Source organism: Psittacula echo (assembly GCF_963264785.1).
Source record: "Psittacula echo genome assembly, chromosome: 24".
Taxonomy (NCBI): Eukaryota; Metazoa; Chordata; class Aves; order Psittaciformes; family Psittacidae; genus Psittacula; species Psittacula echo.
The window spans coordinates 5,469,623-5,488,519 of NC_137759.1; the positions used below are offsets into that span (position 1 = coordinate 5,469,623).

The following is an 18,897-nucleotide window of genomic DNA, read 5'->3' on the forward strand; positions in this document are numbered from 1 at the left end:
ATTCTTCTCTTCTCCTGCTTTCTCTTCCAGGTGTCCCACACCTCAGACAGGGCTGTTCCTCTCTCCTTACTGATCTCTGGTGAAGGACTTGTTCTTCTGGCAGATGACTCCGAGTCACAGTGGGCTGCTCAGTGTCACCTTTTGGAACTCCAGCCACAAATGGTGCTTAAGGAAGCAGGAAGCCTTCGGATCCTACCACACCGCTCTGGCTTTAAGCAAGTCACTTCACCTCCTTGCATGTCCTCAGGCTGCGAGTGCAAGATAGATCCTGGCTCAGGAGTTACCAACCAGGATTGCCAGGCTGCTTTGCACCACAAGGTGCTACGTGCCAGAGGCTTTTGGTTTGGTTCTCTTCCCTTGGGCAGGAGCAAAACCTAAAGGCCAGAAGCTCCTGCACTGTTTGCCAAAGGAAAAGGAAGAACAACATCTGCATCCAGCCTCTGGACCACTTGGCTCCTGCTGACAGGCATCAGCTCTGATGAATCCTGCTCCATGGAGGTAGGAATGACAGAGCTGGTGGTCTCCAAGCAGCAGTGCTCTCTCTGCTCCTTCCCTTCCTGCCCTCATGGAAAAGCTGCTTGGAGCAGGGAGAAGCCAGCTGCAGTTTGCTGCAGCTGCTCCATCAGCAGCTCGACTCGGGAACATTTTCCTTGCCTAAAGAAAAGCATCTTGCAACCAGTGAGAACTGATCCCATCCTGCTGCAGAAACCAGGTGCTTTGGGCACCCAGTTCAGCTGCACACACACACACAAGGGATGTGCTGCAGAGGGGCAGCAAGAGGGGGTCAGGCTGCTCCGTGGGTTTGCTGGAGATGGCCCCATGAATTCCTGGTGCTGAAGACCCAAAGCAAAGCAAAGCAGCTCCGTTCCGGTGCCAGAGTATGCTGTCCATCCGGCCTGGAGCCCCACTGATGGTCCTGCAGCCAGCTCTGGGACCCCAACAGCAGAGAAGGACCTCTTGGAGGAGTCCATGGCTTGATACTGCTGAGAGCATGACCCCAGCCCAGAGAGGATGTGCTCCAAGGAGGACAGCTTCCAGCACCCATCTTCATCAGCCCCAGCATGGAGCACCCCCACCAGCCTCACCTCCCACAGGAGGGCACTGCAAGCCAGAGGTGCTGCCAGCTCCAGCACCTCTTTCTCCTCCAGCCCCCGGAGGAGCAGGTCAGGATGGGGCCCTGCCACTGCCTAATGCCCCCCTGGGCAGCGCATGGTCAGTGGTCGCCATCCCAGCTCTCACAGGAAGGAAAAGGAAAGGGATGTATTGTTTAATACATGAAAGCATCTTCATACCAGTGAAGTGTGAGCTGGGAGAACCTTGTGTAAACGAGGACCAGCTCAGTCATCCCCTTCCCCATGCTGCAGATCCTGGTCTGTAAATCGCAGAATCCCAGCCTGGGTTGGGTTGGAAAGGACCTCAAAGCTCCTCCAGCTCCAACCCCTGCCACGGGCAGGGACCCCTTCCACTGGAGCAGCTTGCTCCAAGCCCCTGTGTCCAACCTGGCCTTGAACACTGCCAGGGATGGGGCAGCCACAGCTTCTCTGGGCACCCTGGGCCAGCGCCTCAGCACCCTCACAGGGAAGAGCTTCTGCCTAAGAGCTCAGCTCAGTCTCCCCTCTGGCAGGTTCAAGCCATTCCCCTTGGCCTGTCCCTACAGGCCCTTGTCTCAAGCCCCTCTCCAGGTTTCCTGCAGCCCCTTTAGGCACTGGAGCTGCTCTCAGGTCTCCCCTTCAGGAGCCTTCTCTTCTCCAGGCTGCCCCAGCCCAGCTCTCTCAGCCTGGCTCCAGAGCAGAGCTGCTCCAGCCCTCGCAGCATCCATGGCCTCCTCTGGTCTCGCTCCAGCAGCTCCACATCCTTATGCTGGGGCTGGATCCAGGACTGGAGGTAAATGCTGCCCAGGAGGCCACACGAGGCACTACAGAAGTACCTATAAGATGCAAAAGGTCCCAGACACAGTCTCCTCGTGCCATCAATCCTCATTCGCCGGTGTTTTGTCAAATTGAGGTCAGGAAGAAACATTTTTCCTACCTGGAATGAGGAGTGCAGGCCCTGCAGGGTGCAGCAGTCTCAGTCCATCTTCCCTTTCTGGAATCACTGCGAACCTCTGCACTCATGGCAATATTCCTTTGCTGGAGCTCCCGTCCTGCAGACCAGCACTGATCCTGCCCAGGGGGAGCAGGAATGGGATGTAGGGTCATCAGGAGGGATTATCTGCCTTGTATTAGGCAGGAGGAAAGCCTGGATGATCCCTTTGACCTTCAGATTGATCTCTCATTGCTCCCTTTGTCCAGCAAGGAAAACAGGAGAGAGGTGGGAGGCCTTGCCATGGCAGGCCTGGGGCAGAAGCCTCTCTGCTCATTCCAGCCCCTGGGATCATCATCTGGTTTGCAGAGGGATTCAGGGGTTCAACTCCTGCTCCTGGACACTAATGGGACTCATGGTCCAAAGGTCTGGATTCCCCTGGACCTCTTCCAGCTCCAAGCTCCCTGTTTCTCTATTCCTACCCTGGAGCTTGGTGCCAGCCCAGCCCTGGCCCAGGAGAGGCAATTCCAGCTGCAGAATCCCTTTCCTGCTTCCTGCGAGGAGCGTGAACCACTGCTGCTTGCACTTTGCCTGGGAAAAAGGAGGAGAATCACCCCTCATGGGTCTGCAGCCAAACCAGAGGGGAAGGAGAGGAACGGAGCCTTTCAAGTCACTGCTAAAATGGGATCAGAGGGTGGGAATGCTGCTCCAGCTGTAAAAAGCTTCCCTGGAGCAAGGCTCTTTCTGCCCACAGGCACAGGCTGTGGCTCACTGTGTGTCCCTGAGGGATGCAGCACCCACCTCCAAGGAAGAGGTGGGAAAAGTGACAGTGGGCAGGGGGAAGCGTGCCAGGAGACAGGGATGCAGCCACCAGCACTGGTGTCACCACCGGTGCCTTAAGGACATTCCCTACCTGGGCACTCATCCACCTGCACGGGAATGACAGGGCTCAGTGCCATGGAGGGACCTCTCCTCCATGGGGCAGCCTGGAATGTGGGGAAGATTCCAGCCCATCCCTACATCATTGCCTGGCTGGATGTGGTGGTGGGGAGGAAGAGGAGGAAACAGCCTCTGTGTGAAGGGGAGACTGCAGAGACGCATGGCTTATAAATCACAGCCCTTGCCAGGCGCGCGGTCGATTGCATTAGGCTATCTGGAGAAGGTTTAATATAAAAAGCCAATAATCCCTCTGATAAGAGGGCCGATAAGGGCCAGCGTGGCCTCAGCTCCCACCGGAGCTGCTCTGGATGTGGCAGGGAGCTGGAGCTCAGCATTCCCAGGGAAGCTGGGCTGGGGAAACAGGGAGGCTGGAAGGGGAGAAGCGCCAGCAGCGTGGCATGGGGCTAACAGCAAGCTCTGTGCCTCATAAAACACCTCCCGGATGCCCGGAGAGGGCTTTCCATAGGGATGGGCTTTGTTAGGAGCTGGTGGATGGATGGCAGCTGGGGTTGGATGAGGTTGATGGGACTGGAAAGAGTCCACAGCATCCAACCCATCACTGAGAGGTGAAGGAGGAGCCATTGACACTTCCATGAGGTCCTGCCAGTTTGGCTTCCTTCCTTTTTAATTCCAGGTAAAAGAGCCCTTATTCCCAGGATAAAAGCAGGATCTCAGAGCCTACATTCCCATTGGGATGACTCAGTCCAGACCTTCAGAGAAGCAAGTGTCTGTCTTGCACCAGCGCTGTTACATGGGATAGAACCATTTACAAAGGCTCTTCATGAAACAGCTTTATTTGGGGCCCCTTTGTTGGACTGCTCCTTTTGGGAATGAATGGGAAGTTGCTCCGGGCTCATTAGGACATCCCTGGATGAACCCTTCCTGCTGGGGCCCATCGGACAACCCACTGCTCCATTAGCAAGGCTGAACATAAAGTCCCTATTGCAGGTAACCGGTGGCCACGGGACGTGGGGAGTGTGACATGGATGTCATGGGATGTGGGAACATGGGAATGCTCCAGCCCGGGACAGGCTCCTGCTTCCAGCCGGACACGCTCAGGACATGGTGAAAGGCAAAGCTCAGGGTGGGGAAGCTCTGGCTAGGGAGGCCAGCAAGCACATTGCAGCTCCCCATGGGTACCACAGCGCCTTGCAGTGATGCTAAAGTCACAGCACCTTCCTTCCTGACAGGTTGATTCCCAGCAGGATCCCATGGGAGAGGTGCAAGCGGCTCCTCCAGCCCCCATGTCCTGCTTGCCCTGTGCTGGGGACCCTTTCCAGCCTCCAACACCAAGCCCTTGGACCGGGAGGGGTTAGGGACGCTCTTCCATGCATGGTTTGCTGCGCCCAGGCCATGCTCAGGAAGGTTAAAATCCCCCTTCTTCACACACAGATGCGTTGCCTGGCTGGAGACAGACATTAAAGAGTCGTTTACAAGGCACAAGTGAGTTTGTGTTCCCCTGGATTGGGATTTGCCAAGATTATCCCATAAATTAGAGTATTTCCTGGAAGAAAGGAAGGAGAGAAAAAGAAAAACAAAAAAAAAAAAATAAAAGAGAAAATGGAACATTTTGGAGCCACCATAAAAGCCAATAAAGGAACATTTCATTTCCCACTTGGAAGGGAGCAACTGTGAGTTATAAAATCATGGAATCATGGAATGGTTTGGGTTGGAAGGGACCTTAAAGCTCATCCAGTGCCACGGGCAGGGACCCCTTCCACTGGAGCAGCTTGCTCCAAGCCCCTGTGTCCAACCTGGCCTTGAACACTGCCAGGGATGGGGCAGCCACAGCTTCTCTGGGCACCCTGGGCCAGCGCCTCAGCACCCTCACCCTGATGCTGAGGCCAGGCCAGGCCACCAGCACCACAACTGGGGGTGATTCTGAACCAGGAGAGGTGCTGAGCATCTCCCCATGCACCAACCCGCTTCCTGCCTGTTATTCCCAGGCTGGTGTCCAAGGATCCGATCCTGCCTCAGCTCTGCCCTGGCTGCGTGTGTGGCTTGAAGGGAGGCCGCCAAGTCCTTCCAGCAATGACTCTGTGGCTAAATCCCCAGCTCCCTGCTCTCCGTAGGGATGCGGTTGATCCCCCGGGACATCAAGCGCTCCTCCAGCAGCGGGTTTAGGGCAGAGCTTGGCCTCCAGAGCAGGATGTTCTCTCTTTGGAGACAGGAGGTTTGCTTGGGGCCGGTTGCAGATGGATTCCCAACCACCTCGAATGCTGTTTCCCACATGGAACAGTTCGGGTCCTGCAGTGTCACATCAGGGTTTAAGGAACCGGAGCAGCGGCTCCATTAACACTGAAGCATCCCCTTCCCTCTAACGATGCCGGGATGCAGGCACCGCGATTCTCTCCCCTGGATGGGCCAACGGTACCGGTACCGGTAACCCCGCTTCAACCCCAGCACCACCCGGCTGCAAGGCAGCCCCAAGGCCTCGGTAGGGGGATGCTCAGCGGGACCGAGCCCCGAGGAGCTGCGGGAGCGGAGGCGGGGGGGAGGACGGAAAGGCCCTGTCCGGTTGCACGGCCCCGGGCCCGGTGCTGGTGCCGCGACGGGGGCGGGGACCGACGGGGGCGGGAGCGGCCGTGGGCCCGCCCGGCCCGGGGTAGGCGGCGGCGGCTGCAGGTGGTGCCGAGCAGCCGCAGGACGGAGCCGGAGCCGCAGCCGCCATTAGACAATAGGCGCCGGCGGCGGGAGCGGCGAGGGGCGAGCGGCGCGGCCGGGGCGGGGCGGCCGCGGGGCCGGGGCGGCCGCGGGCCCGGCGCGGACAAAGGCGGCGGCGGCGGCGGCGGAGCGGAGCGGAGCGGGCACCGGGGCTGGGAGCGGGGAGCGGGCCGCTCCGCATCCTGACATGATGTTTCCACAAAGCCGGCACTCGGTACGGGGCCGGGGCGGGAGCGGGCACCGGGGTGGGTTGAGGGGGGGCAGCGGGACCCCGCGGGGGTCGCCCCATGCCCGGTTCCGAGGGGGGGGCCCCGTCGGTGACCTTGGGCGCGTTGCGGGCCTGAGCGCGGGGCGGGGATGTGGGGATGGAGGGAGGGAGGGAGGGAGGGAGGGAGGCGGGGGCGTCCCTCCGTGCGGCCCCGGCGCTGAGCGCTGTGTCCGGCCCTTGCAGGGCTCCTCTCACCTGCCGCAGCAGCTCAAGTTCACGACCTCCGACTCCTGCGACCGCATCAAGGACGAGTTCCAGCTCCTGCAGGCCCAGTACCACAGGTACGTGCCCTCCGCGCCGCTCTGCCCCGGCTCGGGATGCGGGATGCGGGAGCGGCGCCCGTGGCACGGGGCAGGCGCATCCGCACGGGAGAGCGAGCATCTTCCCTCCGCATCCTCGGCCAGGCCTCCCCGCAGGGAGCTCTCCTCGCTGGCTGCCATTCCCGGTGCTGCGAGGGAGCGCTTGGATCCAAACGCTCTCCCGGGGGGATGTGTGTGGGAATCCTGCTGCTGACCCACCACCGGCTCTGCCGCGGGGTCATTCCAGCACTGAAACTGCTGGGAAATGGCTGTTTCCTGGTGGTCCCAGTGCCAGTGGAGGAGCCCAAGGAGCATTCCCGCTGGAAAGGGGAGGCCATCCCCCCCCCTTCCCCGCTCCACCCTCCTGGACTTAATCCTCTCGGGAAGAAGCAGGTTTTGTGTAGGTGAAGCTGTTTCTTGTTGGAAAGAGAAAACCCCGGCCCAAGCCTTATAAAACATTGGGAGCAGCAGCACTTTCCTGAAGGGTGTGAAGAACTGGGGGGGGGGGGGGGGGAAATCCTTTCTCCTGGACAGATCCCTCCCACCATCCCCAGACGGATCTGCCTTTGCTTTGGAAGTTGGACCGGAGCATCCCTTTGAATGCTGCAGGCAGGCCCGTGCCAGAAGCTGTCCCCAGCTGCCAGTTGAGGAAAGGCAAACCCCTTCCTGCGCTGGCTTGTGCCCAGCTTTCTGCTTCTCACCACTGGATTTGCCTGGAATGGTGGGGGGGGAAAGTCGGCATCCGGCTGTGGATAACCTTGTGCTGCTTCTCCTGAGCTCATCTTAGTGGGGCTGTAGTGGGAGCATCACAGGCACGGCCTGGCTCTGCCCACCCCATAGAGCAGCCAGGAAGCAGCTGCTCTGCGGCCATCGACTCTCGCCTCCTGGCTGTGGGTTCCTCACTCTTTTCTGGCTTTTCCAGCTTGAAGTTGGAATGTGACAAACTGGCCAGCGAGAAATCCGAGATGCAGCGTCACTACGTCATGGTGAGGACCGGCCCCGGTGGCACGGGGTGGGGGGGACCCAGCGGGATGCGGGTGCCTGTGCCCACATGGGCACAGAGCCTTTGCCCTGTGGAGTTCCAGGTTCCGAGGGCTGACTTGGCTCCAAATGGGGCTTTTCCTGTGTTTTGTGGGGTTGAAGCGCAGGGAAGTACCCAGGGAAGGTTTGGGATTGGGAAGCTGACTGCTCCGTGGTGGTGATGGGGGGTCCTTGGCCTTAGTCCCTATGGGCTGGGGGAAGTGAGAGCACTCAGGCACCTGCAGGAGGAGCTGCAGGTCTGGGGGCTCCGGGAGAGTCGTGGTCTGTGTTTGGTAAGGTGTGATAAGGATTAGCCATGATCCAAGGATAAGTCTGCCAGGAAAGGGCTGTATTCCTGCAGGCAGGTAACACCTCTGTGCTCCTGTGCATGAAGAGCCCTTGTAGGAGAGGGAGGGATGCCAGGCTGCTCTGTTCCCATCAAGGAGCTCCCAGGAGGTGTGATACTGTCCGTAGGGATGAGCTGGTGCCCACTTGCTGCTGGAAGGAAGAGATAAGATGCAGAAAGATGCTCTTTGGAGCGGTGTTAGGACTGGCAAACCAGGAATGACGGAGTTGGTCCCTCCATCCTCCTGCGTGGCTGGACTCAGTCTATGGGGAGCAAAGAGTGCTTGGGGCTGGGGATGAGGAGAAGAGGTCACGGCTTTCCTTGTGGATTAACAGGGAAGTGATTGCTCCTGGGCCTCGCATGGACGCTCAGCTCAGGTGGGGCTGAGCGCTTGGTGGGGAGTCCCCAGCATGGGCTCGGGTACCAGCAGCAGCAGAAGGGAAGGGCTGCAGCTCCCTGTGCAGCACTGGGGGCTCTGCAGGTGCAGCAGCTCCTGCCTCATCCTGCGGGGCTGAGCCGGAGCCGCCGTTTCCCATCCCAGGGAATGACGGGAAGCAGAGAGGAGGGATCCTGCTCCAGCTGCTCTGCCTGGTGAATAAGTCACTATCAGCAGCTTGGGGGTCGGGCTCCTGCTTCCTGCTCAGCCTCCGGGATGCAAAGAAGCCTGGAGAGAGCTGGCAGCGGGGTGAGAGCGGGCTGGGATCAGGGAGATGCCGAACCAGGGGCTTCCAGGCTTGTGGCATCGGTACCAACCCAGCAGCATCCTTCTCCTCGAATGAAATGTGGGGTTTTCCTTCCCTTTGGAAGCATCAGGCTTGTAGCCTGCAAGCTAAGGGAGGAGATGTGGAAACTCTCTCCAGCATCAGCCTTCAACCAGCTTCTTCCAGGGGTCAGGAATTAGCTTCTCCTGCCAAGAGATTGCTCTGGAGCCGCCTGTTCCTGCTGTGCAGGGGGGGGTCTGGGTGGGATTGATTGGGTGTGGTGTGGCTTAGGGGGGCTTTCCACAGGGCTTCTTCCCAAGCAGCTGGAGCTGTGTGCAGCTGGATGTGCTGCTTGTACATGAAGCCCGGTCGTGATCCCTTCCATTTGCTGCTGAAGCAGCCATGTGGGCTTTAGGCTGTTGGCCAAGCAAAGCTCATGGAGTCCGGCTGCCCCTTTTGGCTGTGGATTTGGGAGTCTATGGAGCCCTGAGCCTTGCCCAGCCTTTGTAGCAGACCTTGCTTGGGAAAGCAGTAGCAGTTCCCAGCAGTGCTCTATGGGAGCCACTCTACCTGATGGAGATTTAACAGTTTCTCTTGTTCTCTCCCGCTCTGCAGTACTATGAGATGTCCTACGGGCTCAATATTGAAATGCACAAACAGGTAGGGGGGAGAGGCATTTCCAAGTGCTCGAATCCCAGGGGAAGAGGGGGAATTGGCTGCTTTGCTTTGCCCTCAGTCGCTCCAGTGCTATCCCACTGAAGGCAGGGACCCCTTCCACTGGAGCAGCTTGCTCCAAGCCCCTGTGTCCAACCTGGCCTTGGACACTGCCAGGGATGGGGCAGCCACAGCTTGTGGAGATGGGGAAGTTGGGGCAGGCGGTGCTGAGCACCTCCTGATGCTTTTCCTCTCTGCTCCTGCCACCTTCCAGGCTGAAATCGTCAAGAGGCTAAATGGGATCTGTGCTCAGGTCCTGCCTTACCTGTCCCAAGAGGTGAGTCCTGGGCCTTGGGCTTGGGGTGGGAAACCTCAGCCCTTGCTCTCAGCCCTGCATGGGGACGGATTCAAGGCCTGGAGGCCATTGAGCAGCTTTGGGGCTGGGGCCAGGCTGTGGTTTTCCTGTGCTCGGGAAGGACGCGGTGGCTTGCGGATCCCATCAGAGCCGCCTGACAGCAAAGCCACAATGAAGCCGTTTGCATCTTAATGCAAACCCTTCCCTAGCCCTGTCCTGCTGCCAAGTTGGGAAGCAGAATCCACTTGTTGGGAAGCAGAATCCACTTGTTGGGAAGCAGAATCCACTTGTTGGGAAGCAGAATCCACTTGTTGGGAAGCAGAATCCACTTGTTGCGAAGCAGAATCCACTTGTTGCGAAGCAGAATCCACTTGCTGGAGTGTGGTGAACAGGCCTGGAGCTTGGAGACCTTGTGCTCCCAGAGGAGCAAGGGCAGTTGCCCTTTAAAGTGTGTCCTCCAGCTGCTTTTCCTGCCTGGACCCAGGACGTGTCCCAGGGAGTCGGGAGCTTCCCAAGAGCTGCTGGGTTTAGGGCTGTTCACTGGGGGTCAGGCTCTGCATCACTTTGTGTGTGTCAGACCTGGGTTCTCCTTCCCTGTTCCCACTGGAACTGATCCCGAATCCCTCTGTTTTCTCCTCGCTTGCAGCATCAGCAGCAAGTCCTGGGAGCTATTGAACGGGCCAAGCAGGTCACAGCACCAGAACTGAACTCCATCATCCGCGTACGTGATGCATGTTTAGCTTGGGTTTGGAGGGATGGGGATCGGTGCCTTTGGCCTCCAGGACAGAGCTGCGCAGGGGAGGTGGGAGCTGGGAATGGGTGGCTCCATGTGCGATGCTGCATGGATGAGGAAGGGATGCTCTGAGCCGGTGTGTTACGATGTGCGCACCGGAGCCTCCATCCCAGCGGGATGCAAGGAGAGGAGCTTTGGCTTTGCAAGCACCATCTGTTCCCGAGGGCTTTAACTGCATCCTTGGAGCACTGAGACCAGATGTCCTGTGGGCTCGTGGCTGTGTCCCACTGGGGCCGCCCTGAGCCTGTCACAGCCCCAAGCCTTGGGAATCTCCTTTTCCCCTTCTCCCTGGAGGCTCTGCTGCTCGCCAGGCCCCTGGATGAGCTTCCAGCCCGCCTCAGCCTCCCTTTAGCATCCCAATCCCCGGCTCCGAGTGCGCTCCCAAATGACGATGCCCCTCTGCTGTCTCCCTGCCTTGCCCCTCATTCCCTACAGCAGCAGCTTCAAGCCCATCAGCTCTCGCAGCTCCAAGCCCTCGCTCTGCCCCTGACCCCGCTGCCCGTGGGGCTGCAGCCGCCGGCGCTCCCGGCTGTCAGCGCTGGCACGGGGCTGCTCTCGCTCTCGGCCCTGGGCTCCCAAGCTCACCTCTCCAAGGAGGACAAGAACGGCCACGACGGGGACGCCCACCAAGACGACGATGGGGAGAAGTCGGATTAGAGCGACCGGGGGGCCGGGGGGGGGGGTTGGTTGTGGGGTGGGGGGGGGAGGCGGGTTAATGCAAGATGCAGTATCTCTCTCTAGTTGCTGTGCAGCAGAAGCCGGGGGGGGGGGGGGGGGGGTTTGGTGGCAGCTTTTCCAGGCGTGTTCCCATTGGAAGCAGAGCCTGGGGGGTGATGTCCCCCATCCCCATCCCCGCAGCCGGGCTGCTCTGCAAGCGCTGTAGCCGTGACCGTGTGGCCGATCGTGCTCTCCCTGCGCCCAGCCTGGCTTCCCTTATCCCTGTTCCCAAGCCACAGCCTGGCTTGGGCTGCTCCGGGGCCGCATCCCTGCTCCTCAGTGGCTCCCCTCTGCTCTCTCCCCTCCGTGGTATTTAAAGCTGCCCCTTGATCTGCACAATTCCCTGCCCCGATCCCATCTCCTCCTTGCCCAAGCGCTCTTGATCTCGTCGCATCGCCCCCCCCCCCCATGCTCCTCCTGCACTAACTCCAGGCCGGCACCTCGCTGTTCTGCATGTATCTGTTCTCAACCGGTCCCATGGGATTGCTCCTCGGCTGCTCCTTGGCCTCGGGGCTGGTGATGGAGCCTCCACCACCTGCTTCCCTTTGGGAACAGCACCCAGCTCCGGGGGGCTCTGGGGGGGGGGGGGCAGGAAGAGCCGGAGCTGGTCCTGGTCCTTCCTCCCCATCCCTGCGTAGAGGATGCAGCGGCTTTTCTCTTGTTCTGGTCTCCGTGCGCTAGCGTCTCTTCTGGACACCCCACCAATGGAACGAAACCAGAGGGAAGAATTAACTGAGGTGAGGGCCTGGGGTTTGTATATAGTCCTTTAGGAAGATCTCGGTTTGCTTTTTGTGTTTCATCACCTGTAATAAGAGGAACCTGAAGATGCTGTATCGAGGACGTACAAGCTGTGCCTTTCAAATAAAGAAATAAGAAGGTTGGTTAAAGCTCTGCTTTCTTGTCACCTGTGGCGTGGCTTCAAGGTGTTGCCGGCTCCTCCGCATGGGAATAGTGGTGGGAGAGCAGGAAACCTTGGACTTGGCCTTGGTGTCGCCACAGGAGGGGGTTAAGTTGGTACCTCTGGTTCTGGCTTCAGAGCAAGGCGCATCTTCGTTTCCTGCATCCCGCTCTGGAATGCCGTCCCTGCTACAGGCATCCTCATGGAGCTCTGTGCTCATGCTGGGGCTTTGGCTGGACTCTGGCAGAGCCAGGGCAAGGAGGAATCCCTGGGAATAGCCAGAACAAACTGGAGAGCAAAGGGAAAGCGGGCGATGGCAAAAGGGACCTGGAGTTCTCCGGATGGAAAGCGAGGAGGGCTGGAGCAGGAGCACTGTGCTTGGGTAACGCACGGAATGGTCCCTGTGGGCTGCCCAGCTCTGCTCTGTGGGTTCATTTTTCCCTGTGGATGCTGAATCCCCTCTGGAATATCTGACCCGTGGTGCCCTGGGGCTGGGATTGCTGTAATGGAATTGGCTCTCCATCATTAGAGCCTGGTAACATCATCCCCGTGTATCTCCCAGGCCAGATGGAGCGGGAAAAGATCCTTCCCTTGGGAAGGATCCATTGTGGGGGTCTCAGTGACACCAATGGGACCCTGGTGAGAGCCAGAAGGGAAGCAGTGGCCACCGTGCATGCATCAGGATGAGCCCCGAGGTTGGGATTTAATGGGATTCGCTGAACCAGCTCAGGCCTGGGGCAGGCTCTGTCCCTGGGGTGATGCTGTGGGTCTCTGGGGTGAGGTGCACAAACGCCTTCAACACCTTCCCTGGTGCAAAGTGGGGATGGAGGGAATGGTGGGAGGCTCGATCCAGGCCCGGCACAGCGCTGCTGTGGCTTTGGATGGGCTACAGAGCCTATGGGCAACGCAAGGGCTGGACAACGCTCCCGTTATCCCCCCTGGGATACCTCACCCGCATGATCCAATCCGGATGCCATGGTCCTGCAGCTGCTCCAAGGGCCTCACTGATGCTGGGTGAGCAGGTTCCTGATGGAAACCCTTTGGGCTGGGGCTGCTCCTAACCCTGCTCTGGGTGTTTCCTATGGGAGAACCGGGAACAAGCGCTTGGTGCTGGTGGGTGATGTGGGGCCTCCAAAGCTCCATTCTCTGGGTGGTTTCAGCCTGGTTCCTGCAGAGAAACTCTTGACCCTTGTGTGGGATACAGGATGGGAAGAGGGCTGGGAATCAGCTCCCCTGGCACCGGGAGCCTTGGAAACACACGGCAAAACCCTGGCTCATTGAATGGGGATGGAGAAGAACCCAGTGACAGCGTCCCACTGGTCGTGGAGGGGAGCACCCCGACCATCAGCATCCCACCGAGCAGCCCAGCATTTAGCCTGCGTTAGACACCGATTCCTGCTTCCAGCTGCCCTGGGCTTGGCAAACCTCTGCTCATTCCCATCTTTTCCTCTTTTCCACCTGTTTGTGGGTCATCGACCTGCATCCGAGGGCAGCCGGTGCCAGCTCTTCACTGGGTGAAGGAGGTTCCTATCCCATAGGGCAGACCCCGCCGCATCCCCCTCCAGCTCCCACCCTCCTCAGTTTTCAGCTTTCCTTGAGACAATGGCCGAGCCTGCGAGCCAGGAATGCTGCGGAGCGGGGCCTCCTTCCCAATCCATCACTAATGCAGGAACGCCGAGCCCCTGCCTGCAGCCAGCGCCAGATAAAAGCTAAAAGAGGCATCAATAATTCAAGCCCACTCAGAGCTGGGAAGCGCAAACAGGAGCCAGCCCTCGGGTCGAAGGCAGAGCCAGAGACCATCACCTGCTCCAAGGGCTCCCGTGTCCCTTCTGTGGGTGCTGTCCCCACAATGGTGATGGGGAGACCCAGGCCAAGACCTGGGTTTTGGTCCCTGGACAGCTTTGGCTCGGCTCTTGCTGCCTCGCTGCCAGTCCCTTCCCTGCCTTTCCTTTCTCAGCTCGTGTTCATTCCAGGCCAGGCTCCAGCCAGGAGAAGGCTCCTGTTTGTGCCAGCTGCTGGTGTAAATGCCCAGGGACATTGATGCTGGTGCCAGGAACTGAGCTCCAGCGAGTTCAAGGCTCCTCATTCAAACGGGAAGCTGGAAACGGGATGGGTTAGAAGCAGCGCAGTCATCTCCTGGCCCCGCAGCACAGAGCTCAGGGTAGGAGGTGCTGTGTCCCAGTGTCCCAGTGCCCCAGGAAGGACCCGAGAGGTGGAATCCTCGGGGTGATCCCTGTTTTCCTTGGCTGTGGGTTCAAACGGAGCTCCCGGGTATCCCGAAGCCTGGGTTTGGGTTGGCTATCAGCAGAAGGGGCTGTTTCCAGCCCTCGCCTCTCACTCCTGGCAGTGATTTCAAACACCCTCATCCTTTGGGGCTCTTCCAAGCCACCAGGCACAAGGGAGCGGCGGAGCCCGGGGCCGAGCATCCTGTAGCTCCCTGTATCCCGAGGGAGGAGCGGGACCCTCTCCCCTCGCTGCAGCCTGGGGCTGCAAGGGGTTAACCCTGGCTCCTTCCTCCTCAGCCCCAGCGCATTCACCTCTGGGTTAGAGCCCGTCCCGCTCCAGGGCCCCCGTCAATCATTAACGGAGGGTGATGAAGACGTGTGCGGCTTCCATCATTCCCGAGCTGCCTGTTCCGGGTTTACCTGGAACTCCGGGAGGCGGGAGAGCAGCGAAAAGGGGCAGGAACCATCATTCCAGCGTCTCCTTCCCGTGAAACACGAGCTGGAATGGTTCCAGCTTGGGAATAAAACCGCTTTCCTTAACGAAAACCCAACCAAGGAGGGAACCAACTTAAAACAGAGCCTCTAAAGCTCTGCAGGCTCCGGGATGCAGCTCTAGGGCAGATAACACGGATGTGAAGGGGAGGTTTCACACCGAGGGGATGGGGCCGGTGCCCGCAGCGGTGATGGAGCTGAGAATGCCATGGACAGGGAATGCAATGGGGATGGCGAAGGTCCCCTTGCTCGCTTGGGACCGTATGGATCCGGACAGGATCCGGAGCCGCCGCCGGGCTCCACCGCCCCACGTTACTTTGAGTGGCAGCCGCAAGGCCTTGTGGGCAGCGTAGTTCACCCACTCCGCCCCCCGCGCAGGGATCCCGGCACCGCCGCTCGCCCCGGCCGGGCCCGCAGCAAGGAACCGGCTCCAGCCCCGCGGGCCCCGGTGGCAGCGGCGGCACCGGGCGGCAAGACCCGGGCAGCGGCCGCCGAGCCCGGCGCCACCAGCAGAGAACTACAACTCCCAGCGTGCCCCGCGGTGCCCCCGCTCGCTTCTCATTGGCCTTCCCTGGAAGAGGCGTCACGAGCCCATGTGGGAACGCCGCAGGGCGATTGGTTCGCGCTGCAGCAGCGGCAGCCAATGGCAGGAGCGGCCGTCGTAGCGGAGGGTCGTGAAGATGATTAAGGTACCGGAGGCCCGGGGCCCCGCCCACATCCGAGAGGCTCCGCCCACATCCGAGAGGCCCCGCCCACATCCCAGCCGGGCCGGTCCCGGTGCCCCCCCGCGTCCAGCGCCCCGGGTCCCCGCCTGCTCCCGCTCCGGACGGGCGGGAGGGGTGGTCCCGGTGCGAGGGGGAGCCCCGGGAAGGCGACCAGAGCCCGGGTCGGGGCAGCCCGGTCGGTTCCGTTCGGGCACAGCTCCAGGGCTGCCCCCACCCGCCCGCGGTGTCCGGTATCGCCCGGGGAGCCCCGGGGAGCGGCGGGGACCGGGGCAGTCGGGATGTTCCCGTAGGGATGGCTCCTGGTACGTACCGGGAGCAGGCGGGAACCTGGAGATGGTGGAGGCGCAGCCTCAATCCCATCGAATTCCCGGTCTTGGGAAGCTGCGATCGCATCAAGGAGGAATTTCAGTCCCTGCAGGCTCAATGCCACGGGTGAGGGGCGGGTGGAGGGGGGCTGCGGGTGGAGGACCCCCATTTGGGTGGGAGCAAGGGATCGGGTGACGGGGGGGCTTTCAGAGAACGGGGGGAATGGGGTGTCCGGGCAGGATGGGGCGCATGGGACCCAGCACAGAGGGAGAACTGGGGCAGGAGAACTTGGAGAAGGGGGTTCTGATGTGAGGGAAAGGGCACAGGCACGGTGTGAAGCTGGGAATTGGGGTGCCAGGTCCTGAGTGAGGGTCCCAGGGGGAAGCCACCCCAGTTTGTGTCATCCATTGAGCTGGGTGAAGGTTGACACGGGGGGACACAGCGGGGATGGGGACCCAAAACACCACGGTTTGGACGAGGGCCTGTAGGGACAGGCCAAGGGGAATGGCTTGAACCTGCCCGAGGGGAGACTGAGCTGAGCTCTTAGGCAGAAGCTCTTCCCTGTGAGGGTGCTGAGGCGCTGGCCCAGGGTGCCCAGAGAAGCTGTGGCTGCCCCATCCCTGGCAGTGTTCAAGGCCAGGTTGGACACAGGGGCTTGGAGCAAGCTGCTCCAGTGGAAGGGGTCGCTGCCCGTGGCAGGGGTTGGAGCTGGAGGAGCTTTGAGGTCCCTTTAACCCAAACCCATTCTATGATGCTAAGCAGCTCCCTGGGGCGCCAGAAGCGGGAGTGAGCCTGGAGGAAACAGCAGGAGCTGGAGCCCAGAGGCAAAGGAATTGTCTTTCTCTTTTCTTTTTCCTTAATCCCCTTTCCCTCTCCCGTAGCCGGGGAGGAGGGGGGGGGGTGTGTTCACCCTTTTCCTGCTTCCCCTTTTGTTCCAGCGCTAATTTGCTTTCCCTCTCCAGAGTTATCAATCCCGTCATCGCGGGCTCTTTGCCAGGGAAATTAGTTTGGAGCAGTGCCTGACAAAGTGCCAAGTCAACTGCCATGTTCCTCCAGCTGGCTCAGCCCCTCCGAGCTTGCTCCTTTTGTTAACAGGGAGAGGCCTGGAGCCCGACAGCACATTCCTGCCATCCCTAAGCGCTCCCAGCTCCGCCGGGGCTGGGACCCGGCGCTGGGGTTGGGATCCAGGGCTGAGATCCAGGACTGGGATCCAGGGGTATCCCAAGCCATGCGGAGCCAGGACTCTGCCCACGAGGTGACAAGTGCTTGAGGAGGTGATGAGGTTGAGGTGATGGCCAAGGGCTTGAGGAGCTTATCCCATGTCTGGCATGGGTGCAGGTCCTCTCTGTGTCCTTGGGTGCTGTTGCCTCCGTACACGGAGCAGAGCGGAGGGATTGGGATTCCCTGCTTTGGGAGCTGAGGGCGATGCAAGGGGGGCTGAATCCATTCGCATCCCCCTTGGCTCTGGGTTGGATGTGCGGGAAGGAGCAAGCGGTGCTGGTGGCCCGTGGCCAGCGCTGGTGGCTCCGCTCCTTCCCTGCCAGCCCACAAAGCCAACGTGGGCTGGGACAGCGCTGACAGCTCCCAGACCTCGGCTTGGCCGGGATCCACCGAGGGATTCAGGAGTCGGGATCCCTTCCATGCGCTGGGGGGGGGGGGAGCTGACAGCCTGGGGGGGGGTCCCTGGGCAAAGGCCTCCCTTGGCAGCAGCTTGGGAAATCCCAGCAGGATGCACAGGGATTTACACTGAGGTGAGAGCCCTGGGCTCCTCCATAGAGGTGCTGGGGGGGAATGGGATGGAGGGGATGGGATGGGGCTCGGAGCTATTCCCATCCCTCCATGGTGCTACCGGCTTCCTCTTGCAGGCAGGGATTGCCAAGAGGCCAAGTGCCATCCGCACCCAGATGGCTCCTGGCCCTCTGGAGACACTGATGGTCACCAAGGAGGACCTGGATGGGGACAACCGAGGTAAGGGGGAGAAGATGCAGGGCAGACATCCCAGAGATGCACGGGGGGGATCCTGCTGCCTGCTCTCCCTGTTTGCTGGTGCTCCTCCATGTCCTCAGCATGGGAATGACACTGGGAATGGCATTCCCAGATCCAGCTCATTAGATCCCTGCACCCAGGTCCCCCTCTCTATTTACTCCAAGGTTTACACCAAGTAGAGATCAGATGCCTGAAGCCAAGGGAAGATGCTGCTCCGAGCCCCTGTGGGACTCCTAAAGGGAACTGAGGATGCAGAGCCTGGTGGTGCCTCGTCATTCCTCATCCCTCATCCTGACGGGTGCCGCCTCCTCTCAGGATCACCAAGTGCTTTACAAACAGCATCAATATTTAACCATCATTAAAGCAGTGCTCGGGATGCTCCTGGGCTGAGTTAACTCCAAAGCCCAGCCTGGCTGCTGGCTCCGTGGACCAGGAATGGGCAGGGATGCGGCAGCCACAGTGATGCTCCTCCAGGGACCGTTCTGGCTGCTCCTGGTGTGCTTCCAGCAGCAGATCCCTTGGGCACAGCCCAAAGCTGCCCCTTGGCAGGGCTGGAGGGTGCAAAGCCCCCAGAATAAGGTGGGTTAATCCCTGGTGCATCCATGGTGTGGAGCAGGGATGTGGTGCTGAGCGCAAGGCACCACATCCCTCTCCGTCCCCTTTCCCAGGGGAAAAGAGACTGGGACCAGTTTGTTCTCTCCCAATGCTGACGTGATCCATAGGAGTGAAAACCATCCCCCCCATGCCCAGGCTTGCAGCAAACTCCTGGCCCATCTTCCCGGAGCTCCAGGAGGTGGATCCCTGCTGTTGTCCATGTGAAAAGCCTCGGAGGGTTTCCAAGCAGGGCTTTGGAGGTGGCTTCCTAAGGAAAGAGAGTGGGTGTTATTCGGGATGTCTCGGATGGGTGGATGCCTCATTCCCTCCACCACTACATCCAGGGAAGAGATCCCAAAGCACAGCGGATAGAGATTCCCCAAGGAGGACCCATGTGCTCATCCCCCCCTTAGGCAGCAGAGAGAATCCACACTGCCCATGGGCAATGGGATGTGATTTCCAGCCCCCTCTGCTTGGTCCAGCCTTGGACCATGAGGCTCTGGGCAGGAGCATCCTCCTGGACCACGCGCCAGCAGTGGGTTGATGCCAGCCAAGGCTGATCCCGGCTCGCAGAGCTCCGGGTGGAAGGTGGTGCCAGCCAGGGCTCAGCTTTGCCAGCCGCAGGCTTGGCTCTGCCTCACAATCTCTTTTCAGCCCCTTTCCCCGGCGCATCCCATATGGAGAGGTTGATAAGCCGGGATGAGAGCCCCAGGGAGCCAGGCTGGCAGCTTGTGCGCGTGGAGGTGGCAGGAACAGGCAGGAATGCTGGGCTGCCTTTGCAGAGAGCTCACAGGGCATCCCATACAGTCTCATACAGTGCCTGGCCTTAGAGCAGTCTTAATATGAGCAAAAAGAGCTCCCACCTCTGTCCCAGTGTGGAATTCCAGGCATTC

At 60.2% G+C, this 18,897-nt stretch overlaps 1 protein-coding gene across 2 annotated transcripts; it reads left to right on the forward strand.

Annotated features, from left to right (window-relative positions):
* Nucleotides 1-5,783: 5,783 nt before the first annotated feature.
* On the forward strand, nucleotides 5,784-10,718 carry TLE5 (TLE family member 5, transcriptional modulator; the record flags this gene model as incomplete). 2 transcript variants are annotated; one of them, XM_080634181.1, is made up of 7 exons in its annotated part: nucleotides 5,784-5,839; nucleotides 6,077-6,174; nucleotides 7,115-7,178; nucleotides 8,875-8,919; nucleotides 9,188-9,250; nucleotides 9,915-9,989; nucleotides 10,497-10,718. In XM_080634181.1, exons 1-7 carry the CDS (start codon nucleotides 5,813-5,815, stop codon nucleotides 10,716-10,718), a joined length of 594 nt encoding a protein of 197 aa, XP_080490307.1. In that variant the 5' UTR covers nucleotides 5,784-5,812. The 2 variants fall into 2 exon arrangements, with proteins under 2 accessions (XP_080490307.1, XP_080490308.1); XM_080634182.1 differs by having other exon boundaries at nucleotides 10,500-10,718.
* Between the last annotated feature and the right edge of the window lie 8,179 nt (nucleotides 10,719-18,897).